The sequence below is a fragment of the Trachemys scripta genome, chromosome 2 (assembly GCF_013100865.1).
Source record: "Trachemys scripta elegans isolate TJP31775 chromosome 2, CAS_Tse_1.0, whole genome shotgun sequence".
Taxonomy (NCBI): Eukaryota; Metazoa; Chordata; order Testudines; family Emydidae; genus Trachemys; species Trachemys scripta.
This window is the reverse complement of record NC_048299.1, coordinates 243,570,319-243,581,083: the sequence shown is the minus strand read 5'-3', so window position 1 is coordinate 243,581,083 and position 10,765 is coordinate 243,570,319. Positions and strand designations below refer to the sequence as shown.

General features: G+C 41.8%; 2 protein-coding genes across 3 annotated transcripts in view; one reads left to right on the top strand and one right to left on the bottom strand.

Moving 5' to 3' along the window:
• POP1 (POP1 homolog, ribonuclease P/MRP subunit) overlaps window positions 1–297 on the bottom strand; it is a 48,969-nt gene extending 48,672 nt beyond the window's left edge. For both annotated transcript variants that reach the window (XM_034763356.1, XM_034763357.1), the window contains exon 1: window positions 167–297. The gene's annotated coding sequence lies outside the window, so the exon portion shown is untranslated. The remainder of the gene's footprint in view (window positions 1–166) is intronic.
• A 120-nt stretch (window positions 298–417) lies between these two features.
• RIDA (reactive intermediate imine deaminase A homolog) lies at window positions 418–10,313 on the top strand. The gene is made up of 6 exons (XM_034763354.1): window positions 418–576; window positions 4,179–4,284; window positions 5,077–5,131; window positions 6,167–6,235; window positions 8,836–8,891; window positions 9,368–10,313. The coding sequence occupies exons 1-6, from the start codon at window positions 512–514 to the stop codon at window positions 9,428–9,430; spliced, it is 414 nt and encodes a 137-aa protein (XP_034619245.1). The 5' UTR covers window positions 418–511; the 3' UTR covers window positions 9,431–10,313.
• The last annotated feature ends 452 nt before the right edge of the window (window positions 10,314–10,765 follow it).

The following is a 10,765-nucleotide window of genomic DNA, read 5'->3' as shown; positions in this document are numbered from 1 at the left end:
GAGAGCCGGGCAGGGCACCAGCACGCGGGGGGAGGGACGGCCAGGCATCCCCCCAGGGAGAGCCGGGCAGGGCACCAGCACGCGGGGGGGGGGGGGGGGGTCGGCCAGGCACACCCCCAGGGAGAGTGGGGCACAGCGCTGAGGCCCCCATGCCCCCTGGCGTTACCTGGAAACGGACTGGTGCGATACCCCGCGTGAGAGCAGCCTTCTTCGGCCTCTGTCCCACCAGGCTCTGCCCCTCCCCCCGAGAGCGGAACTGCGTCCCGTCCTCTCAGCACACCGAAACTATGCCGCTGTGAGAACCGCGCACGCGCATAAGACCCTTTCAGGAAAGACTACATCCCCCAGCATCCTCCTTGGGAGGCGGGCCTGTCCCCTCCGGAGACGCATGCGCAGTTCGGTGCCGTGCCCACACGTGGGATTGGGGGGTGGAGCCCTTACCCTTGGGTAAAAGAGCGAGACTGGCCGTAGGGAGCGAAGTGCGGAGTTTCGCGAGTGACAAAGGGCAGCTATGGCCACCCTGATAAAGAGAATAATCAGCACCCCGCTGGCACCGGCTGCAATGGGCCCCTACAGGTAACGTGCCAGCCTCATTTGCTCATCTAGCGGGGACTCTCTCTGCCTTGTAGAGCGATGGCCTCGATGCTGCAAAGAGAACCGCACAGAGACCTCCGTGACTGCGGTGGGGTTCCAAGTCCGTGATCCGTATGGAGCTCGTTTTATGAGTGGGCCTGTAGACTAGACAAGGCAGAACATACTCGGGAGGCTCAAAGGGGAACAACTTGGAAGAACTTCAAATTTAAGCTGTCAGCTCGTGTGGGCATTGCAGAAGAAGTGAGACTAGGATGGACTTGAAGGAAAAGATGGTTGAGGCTTAGTGAAGTGGGATAAAGTGAGATTCCACACGTTGGGAGTTGAGGGGGACAGACACGGAGATGGGAAAATTACAGTGCCTGTGAACTGCAGACATCTTGCAATGAGGAAGTGTCCATAATATTCTTTGAAATTTAAAAAAATGTAGAATTATCCCTGAAGAGATGTTAATCATGGCTGTGGCTGCGTAATGGTAGGTTTGTCAACCTGCATTATGAAATTCTGTTTAAATTTTCAATCTCTCTATTGCAGTGAATAGAAGCATTATTACTGGGCAACTCTATTCCAGTAAATTTTCTTTTGGTATTTACATAATGTTTTGCAATTGGCTTTGAAGTCTTTAATTGTATGCTGTCCAAAATGACTGGGTGTTGTGCCAGCAGCTGTGCTGTCAGTCAATGGCAATCAAAATATGCTGAGAATGGACTATAAACTTCTCTAAAGTTAGCCCATCAGCACATTTCAGCAATACAGACAGAGAGCAGGTGTGCAGATTTTTAACCTCGCAACTGTAACCAACTTGTAGCTGATTTGTCAAGCAATGGCCAATTGGTGACTAAAAATGTGGATTTTATTGACTGTTTTAGATTTTTTCCATTGCTTATATTACTGTTGAATGTTAAAGGCACTTCTTTTTAAAGCTCCTAGGTCACCAACATTAACAAACCCACGCACGCTTATAATAAAGAAAAATAATCCAGGAAGTTTCTAGAAGTCTTCCATGATCTACGTATTTTTGGAATGACATATTCTTAACAATTCCATGTTGAATGGCTTTAAGTAATCAAAACCCTTGGTGTGTCCAGTAAAAATTAAAAAGATATCAGCTATCTTAGTCTACTTTTTGTAAATCTTTGGCTTGGCATTTTATTTGTATCACCAATATCTGAGATTTTTTTTTATAAGAATAGTTATATTTTAGTAACTGCATATTTTATTATAGCTTTTTATTTCTTACCTCATTTTGAATAGAAGGGAGGGAAACAAATTCCAGTTCAGGCAATTACAATCCTCCAGTCTTAATTCATCTTGATCGATCAGTCCTTCAGCCCTCATATAGATTATGCTGATCACAACACGTCTTCCATTCTTCTCTTATCCTGGCCTTCCTTCTCCGTGTGTGGCCATATCTTTTCACAATGAAACCTCCCCATCTCTTTGGAGGTCGGCCATGGTGCTAGTACCAGTTGGCAACAGCTGCAGTCCATTGTCAGTGAGCCTTGCTATATGCCCGACCCATCACTTTTTACTGTACCTGCTTTCAACAACAACGGCCTGCACTCCACTCTGCTGGTTGATCACTTCATTGGGGACTCAGTTATGGATTGAAATCCCCAGAATTCTTCTTTCCATCGCCCTCTCTATGACAGACAGTTGCTGCTCCTCTGTCTTCATCAGCATCCATGTTTCACTGCCATATAACATTGCTGGCAGTATTGAGTTGAAGAGGTTGGTGCATGTAGCCTTGTTGACTTTTTTCCCCCCCCCCCCCCCCTTGGTGGACATCCTTGATAGAATTGATGTGCGCCAACCAGCTTTCTTTCTTTGTGAGAATTCACCTTCCTGATCGTGGCACATGTTAATTTCTTGGCCCAAATAGACGTATTGCTCAACTTCTCTTTTTGTTCTCCCTTGTCTGTTATTTGGGCTTTTGGCAAGGCATCAGACCGCATAAATTTTGTTTTGGAGTGGTTCATTTTCAGTCTGACTTGGCTGCTTTTTGTGTTGAATTCTCGCAGTATTTTCTGTAGTTTGATAGTATTTTCGGCAATCAACATGATATCATCCACGAATCTCAGAGGTTTAACTGGTCATCTGCCTCATTACCAAATTTGAGGCAGGCTGTGAAGAGTTTCAGTGAAACAGGGTCTCCTTGTTTTCACTTTTTTTTTTTTTTTTTTTTTTTTTTTTTTAAACTGGAATGCGAAGGGGATGTCAAGCAGTTATATCTGTAGTGTAGTCAGAATTTGCTTCCTTTAGTAGTTTGATGTAGTTTGTGTCAATGCCCTGCCCTGCAAGAGCTTTTAACACTGTTTTGATCTCTACGCTGTTGAACCCTTTTTCATAATCGATGAAGGCAATGCATAAAGGAAATTTTGTATTCCCTTGAGCATTCCAATAGCTGGTTTATAGTGAAAATATGGTCCATTCTGCTGAAATTCCTTTGAAAACTTACCTGCTCTCTCGGCTGCTGCTTGTCCAGAGTCTGTGAGAGTCGGTTTGTTATTTTGGTGAACAACTTATAGACCTGTGAGAGCAGGTATATTAGACAATAGTTCTTTAGATCTTCACAATCCCCCTTCTTGTACAGCAAAATAGTGTTGGACTTCTTCCAGCTAGACAGTATCTTCTGCATTTCCAAGTAATGGCTAAACCTCTGAGCAAGGGTTTCCCAGAGGTCTTGACCTCCAGCTCTTATCATTTTGGTTGTCAGTCTGTCTTTTCCTGGGGCTTTTCCTTCCTTCATTTGGTAAACTGCATGTCGAACTTCGCAGACAAGGACTGGGAGTCTAAATTACCCTTTTATTTTCAAAGGGATAAAGTATTCTTCATTTCCTGCCCTAATCTTTTCTGTACTGTGTCTGTGCACTATTAAACAGCTCTTGTGTTTCGCTTCAGTGACTGGTGAAATGAGCTTTATAATAACACTTGTAGATCTCAAAACTTCTTACAAAGGAAAGCATTATATCCATTTTAAAAATGGAAAAACTGAGCCACAGAGACATGGAGTAACTTGCCCGAGGTCACAGTGCTGATAGTGGCAGAGAAGAAAATAGACTCCAGGTCTCTTGAGTCATAATTTAACACTAGACCACGGGTCCAAGCTGCCAGTAATGTATCTCTTACCTGAATCTTGGTGGTGTTAAGACATAACAATGTTTGTAAAAGAACTTGGAGAGCTTGGGATGGAAAGCATCACTTTAATTATTATGGGCAAGACTTTCGAAAGTTAGTAGGGAGGTTATTGATGGTAGAAATATATCTTTTTAGAAGCTTGAAAGTGACATTCTCTTTGTTACCAGGTTAACTTTTCTCTTTTCAGTAAACACTGACTCTGCCTTTTCTACTACTAAAAATAACTGGCCCTATGATTCTTACACAGTACTTTACTTTCCAATGAGGTGGTATAGTCTGTTGCCACCTTCCCAGTCTGAGTTTTCTACCCCCATAAAATGTTATATATTAATGTGGGGGGAAAGGTGAAATATTTCTTCAAGAGGTTTGCTGAAATAGTTCTGAGTGGTTGGATGGAAATGAGATTTTTCTGGATGAACTGTAAATATATGTATGACTTATAATTGCAGTCAAGCGGTGCTGATAGACCGGACCATGTATATCGCAGGACAGCTAGGCATGGATCCTTCTAGTGGTCAGCTTGTGCCTGGAGGGGCAAAAGAAGAAGCTAAACAGGTAAGAAGTTATCCAAAGTCTCCTAGCAATAAACTTAATATTTGAGTGTCTTAATCTTTGGCCTGTTTAGGCCCTGGAGGTACTGTATTCACAGAGAACAGAGGCCCAAACATGGAGGCTGGAGTATTGGAGACCATCCCGCACAGCAATCCAAGGAGCTGCGGGAAGATTAAAGAAGAGGAAAATGCCTCCTATCCATCCTTGCCTTCCCCCACCCTAATAATGGGAGGTTGGGTAGGAAAATAGTGAGAAATCCTTATTTCCAGCAGGGTGGGGGAAATGGTGCTTTAAATTTAATTGGACAATTGCTGACTGTTTGCAGTGTTGTCGCCTGAAGAAGAGTTCAAAAGCTTGTCCCTTCCACTAGCAGAAGTTGGTCCAGTAAAAGATATTACCTCACCTACCTTGTTACTCATTCATTAGACACTTATAACAAAGACTGAGCCTCCAAGCAGACCCCAGGTAGGGGATCTAAGTAAGAATCCTAGGGCCAGCTGGTCTACTTGTCAGGGCATTGCCTCTGGACCTTGCTGTTGTGCAGTGGGGAATCCCTCATCTTACGTATGTGCCTTTTCCTGAGTTAAATCAGGAATAAAAATGGAAGCCCTGCTGGAAGTGCAGTCACTGTGGAAGATGATTCGTAACCTACCTTTCTTGTCTAATGAAAAGGTTGGCTACCATCTGAGGTTGTCTGGAGTAAACTTTGATAGCTACATCTTTGGTGCTGGTTTGTAGAGAAGCTATAACTTTAACAATGTCAGTACTTCAAGGCTCTGTTTTTCTTCTCGATAGGCACTAAAAAATATAGGGGAAATCCTGAAGGCTGCAGGCTGCGACTACTGCAATGGTGAGTGCCTACATAACAATAGTAGAGATGTCCAAGTATCTTATTTAGAGAAGAAAATAAAGTGACTTTTTTAAGGGAATCTTTTGTTGAATACACAATTGGTGCTTATAGCTGTGATACAAAAGAAAATATGATCCTAGACCCAAGGATTTAAAAATTGAAAAAGACAACCCAGTACACCTGGGGAAACCCAGGGAAAGACTTTTATTTGAGGGATGTGTACACTAGGCTGTCCTTGCCCCAAATTTCTGAATAGTGATGCTACTGTTTTCAGCACCATCTATAGAGAGGGCTCCAGATGGTGGCTGTCACTTTAAGCATCCTGTCCTCTAACCCAACTCCGAGCAGGTCTACAGGAACTGGGGTGAGATTCAGAAAGGTATTTAGGTTCCTATTTCCCATTGGCCTCAAGCTGCCTAAATACCTTTCTGAATCCCACCCTTGGGGCTTATAATGCTGCCAACACTAGTGCTATAACTGTGGCGCTGAGACAGCAGTAGCAATGGGAAAGGCGAGGGAGGGTTTAAAAGGGGGTTTAACAAAAAATCATAGTGTAGACAATGCCTTGGAAAGGCAGTGGCTTAGGGTACAGTAACACGTGCACTTCATGGAAGAAATGAGCTTTGCAAAGGAATTTAAGGTTACGATTTTCAAAGCTGCTTTAGGGACGCCCAGTTCCCATTAATTTCCTTTAGGTGGCATTGAAAGCATGAAGTGAGTCTATAGGTGTGTGCCCCTTTGAAAATTCCTGACACTGCACTTAATTAGGAAAAAAATCTTGTGAAAGCAGTAGTGCATGCTGAGTTTCAGGGCACTTCACTGTTTCTAAAATGTCATGATCTAGTGTAATAAGTTGGTATGAGTGGATCTAACTTCATTTTTATTTTAATAATAGATGTCAGTGTTCAGAGTGGGTGAGGTTTATCACTTGAGGTAAAATGAAGTGTAAGAACTGAATATTAAAGAAATGCACTGGGATTTTCATGCTGCATACAACTCAGCGCTCCATAATATCTGCATTTGTGTAACTTCTAGTTGTAAAGACTACTGTGTTGATGGCTGACATGAAGGACTTCAGTGATATTAATGAAATCTACAAGCAGTGTAAGTGGATGTTTTGTTTCCATTTTAGCAGTCTCTTGTACAGTTTTATTGCTCACTAAGAGCAAAACTTAATGACCATCTATTTTGACATTCTTTAAGGTATGGGTTGAAACTGGATAGTCAAAACAAAAAGGAAAGTGACTTAGAAATAAGCATAGTTCATACGTAACTTTAGTAGGAATATTAGTCCTTCAGAAAAAGATGTCTGTTTCCCAATGACTCAGGTGTTCAGATTATTCCTGCTAGCTAAATCTCTGCCTTTCTCAGTTTAATGTGCTCTTAATAGTCCATATGTAAAAAGGACTATGAATAGGATTCAAATTCCATACCTACGTTACACAAATCATAGGGCCAGATGACCGTGTCAGTCATACTGTAGATCCACAAAACTTGGTGTATGAGAAGGGCAGCTTCAGCGTTTAACTGACACTGCTATACTACTTCATCCTTCAATGAGGCAGATCTCCCAATTTACATGTCTTCCATGCTTTGTAGAAACCCCCCCCCCTTCCTCCCCCTCCCGCACCCCGAGGGGTATGGCTTTATCAAAAGTGGATGACATTGGAACTGTATACTTACTTTCATATGACAGCCAAAACAAATGGATCAGAATGGAAACTTGCACTCTGAACCTGCTCACATATGTAGTTGATAGGGTGTCTGGTCTTACAGTTCTCTCAGATAAACTGTATCAGAGGGGTAGCCGTGTTAGTCTGGATCCGTAAAAAGCGAGAGTCCTGTGGCACCTTATAGACTAACAGAAGTACTGGAGCATAAGCTTTCGTGGGTGAATACGAAAGCTTAATACTCACCAACGAAAGCTTATGCTCCAATACTTCTGTTAGTCTATAAGGTGCTACAGGACTATTTCTGGATTACCAGTTTATCTGAAAAAAGCGAGAAACAAAATTTCCCACTCCCTAACATTGTGGGATTCTAACACTCTGTGCATAAATTGTTTTTTATAGACTCAACAAGATAAAAAAAATAGCCCTCACGTAACACTTTAGACTTCAGCTAATTCTTCTTACAGCACCACTCTGAGATGGGCAAATACAATATTGTCTGTGATATAAACTTGTAAAGAGGGGCTCTCTCAGAACAGAGAGCTCAGTTCAATGTGGCTGAATAATAAATATGAAAGTTAATTTGGTATGTTCTTGGCTCTCTCTCTCTCTCTCTCTCAGCAATTTAGAATCCATATGAGAGGAGGAAATGGGGAATGTATATCTTGTACCAATGAGAACTAGCAGTGTTTGAGCATAGCTTAATGGTATGCCTCTTAAACGCTGCAAAGGCTAGTAAAAATCAGGTCCTTTGTATTCATAGAGCCAAATATGTGCAGACTTTTTACAATTCTACATGCACACCATTGTATTTTCCCTAATGTTATGCTGCTGTAGGCAGCCTTCAAATGATTAATTTGTCGGGTTGTCTGGGGTTGTGCATGTTTATTTGTTGCTGTCTTGAAATAATCTGTTGAATTCTTTGGTGGGAGGCTGGTTGTTTAGTACAAGTATTACAGATGACACCATTCCTATTTGAGAACATAAAGGATAGTTGGTAAAATTTAGAGTACATTGAGGTAGGAGATTCTTAAGGGCCCAATTCTGCATTTTGAAAAAGGAACGTGGGACCCTGAATACTTATCTGTATAATCCAAATATGTGTTGACTCAATTTTTACATCAATAGCAGCTTCTGGCCTCAAATAACTGTTTTTCTTTTATGGTAGATGTGGTTTCTGAATCTGAAGTAGTCTCTCTTTTGTATGTCAAAATGCAATTCCATGGGCATATGTACAGTATGCAGAACAGTTAAATACCTAGTTGCTCATTACCAGGCTCCCATGTAGCTGTAATTCATTAACACATTTGGTGTTTGCTCTTTCATTGTGACTTATTAACCTGATTCAGTAACAAGACCTTGTTATCAGGTGCTGATCATAGAATTAAAACTTGCTAGTAAAAGCTGTAAAAACAGCTGAATTTGCACAGTATAATACCTTACTCAGATCTTACTCTGTTAGCTAGGTATCCTCAAAGTAGGAGCCCAATCATGGAGTTCAGTTAAACTGTATGGAGTGCAGTTTAGGGCATACTATATAAAGGTGGCTGAAAACTCCCCTTTGCTCTCCATTGATCCTGGTGCTGCTCTGTGCAGGGCTGGCGCGCGCGTGTGTGTGTGTGTGTGTGTGTGCGCGCGCGCACAATGCCATGCCATGCGATGCCCGTCCTTTGTCTGGGGCCCCTTTTCCTTGCTCATTTGGATATAAGAGCCCCCACATCAACTATGTCTCTGGAAGATCACCCATATACTGTGGTGACCTTTCCTGGGGCAAGTAAGCTGGTGCTTTGGGCCATTCTATGCCAGTGGTATAAACAGTGGCTGCATCATACAAGAGAAGCTGATCTGGTTCTTCTTGATCATGAAAACATAAATTACTGAGATTGTATAACAGGCAAAAAAAAAACCCAGCAATTTTTGTCTCTTAGCTGTTAAACTGTAAGTGTTCTAATGTGTATATGTATCTCTATAGATAATTCTGAACTGTGTATTGCAGGGCAAAGTTAAACTATTTATTTATCTTTTAAACTGTAGTTTTCAGGAGTAACTTCCCAGCCAGAGCCGCCTACCAGGTTGTTGCTTTGCCGAAAGTGAGTGGCAATTGTTCTTCTATAAATATCTATTCATTCTCTCTTTCTCTCTCTCAACTTCCTGCAGCTGGAGGATTTTCATTCATAGCTAACTCCTGAATAGTTTGTTTTTAGTGAAAGATGTTTTTCTTATGTAGTTAAAATATGTAATCTCTCTCTCTCTCTCACACACACACACACACACACACACACACACACACACATTGTAACATTAAAGGGGAGGAAACATCTCTTCAGGGATAAGGGATTATTGTGTGTGGAAGAATGATTAAAAGAAAGCTTTCAATTTTCATTAACATTGCTGAAGAAATTACTAATACAAAAAAATTAATCAAGATTTGTAGAAGAAACCTCTTTGCAAAAGCAAAATCTGTGGTTTTCCAAGGTGTTTTTTTTCTAAAGGGCACTATGCTCAATTTTTTTTTTAAAAATGTAGGTCTCTAAATTCCTGTTCTGCTTCAATGTTTTCCCCACAGGATGCACGAGTTGAGATTGAAGCTGTAGCCATCCAGGGACCAATCCAAGAGGCATCAGCATGACTATAAATACAATACTCTAATACCCTACTAATTGTCTGAGGCTTAGACCCTGTTCCTGCAATTGGCTGCCTGTGGGCTCACCCCCATGGAAGTCATGGAAGCTCCATGGAGATGCACCTTGCACAGTCAATTGCAGGATCTTGCATTCTCTAAAACGCCAATCATGTAATGAATTCTGTGCAAGCAGATCCCTGTGCCCTTGTGTTGCCCCATTATCAATGGGGCTCTGCTGGTTTCAGGGTTTGTCTGTGCTCATTGCAGGACTGGGGCCTTAATCTGTAGTGGTGGCTGGGTATTGTTACCTTCCTAAATGGTTGTTTCAGGTAAGGTTATCCAATAATGAACAAACTCTCAAAATATATGGAGGCAGGGAATTACATTGGTGGTAACTTGCAGAACTAACAGCATATGCTGTTACCTTTAGAAATCCTGCTAGCACTCTAGCTATAAATCATAGACCTGGGTTTTTAATACATCACTTAATATTTTTATAAATGAGGGAGTTCATGCATTTCTAACTAGAAAACCTGATTTGCTGCAGCACAGAGGTGAAAATACATATTTGGGGATTCACTGTATGAACTTTGAACACCTGAAGTGTTGATTTAGATCCTGGACCTATATATCTAGATCTGATTTATCTTAGAAGTGACTCTTTAGAAAAAAACTAACACACACTATGTTGCAGAAGTATGAGTAACTCATGTAAATCAGTTGAAAATTAATTTGTTTGAACTTTAGCACAGCTTCAGGTATCTGAAAGCTTACAAGTAGAATTTTGAATGACCTTGTTTGTTTTAATTAAAGATAATGAGTACATATTACCCCCCAAAGCTAGATTTTGTCTATCTAATGGGAATAAACCATAATTTCTTGTATTAAATATGGTGGTCTCTGATTTTTGGGAACAAATCTGTTTTGTTTGTTTGTTTGTTTTGTTTTTTCATTTAAAAATAAGCATTTATCTTTCTTGGTATGACAACATGATGTCCGGGGAGGTGTGCTGCCTGCCTCCAAGATGTTATGGAAAGGTTGCTGAAGCAGATCTGTCCCTTTCACTACTAACCCATGCTGCTCATCGAGCTGGGCACAAATGATATTGCCAGGTCTCACTCCCAGCAGATCAGCAGCGACTTCAGGGCTCTGAGACCTAGGGTGAAGAAGTCAGGGGCACAGGTTCTGTTCTCCATCTCCAGACTGAAGTTAAGGGTGCAGGCAGGGACATGTGCATCCTGGAGATGAATGCATGACTGCACACCTGGTGTTGGTAGGAGGGCTTTTGCTTCATTGACCATGGAATGCTGTTTGAGAAGAAAGTCTGCTGGGAAGAGATAG

Bases quoted from the DNA above. Each gene is read 5' to 3' on its own strand.
- RIDA (XM_034763354.1), top strand. From the start codon at position 512: ATGGCCACCCTGATAAAGAGAATAATCAGCACCCCGCTGGCACCGGCT. The intron at 5,132-6,166 runs GTGAGTGCCTAC...TGTAACTTCTAG, and splicing joins AGGCTGCGACTACTGCAATG to TTGTAAAGACTACTGTGTTG. The intron at 8,892-9,367 runs GTGAGTGGCAAT...TTTTCCCCACAG, and splicing joins AGGTTGTTGCTTTGCCGAAA to GATGCACGAGTTGAGATTGA.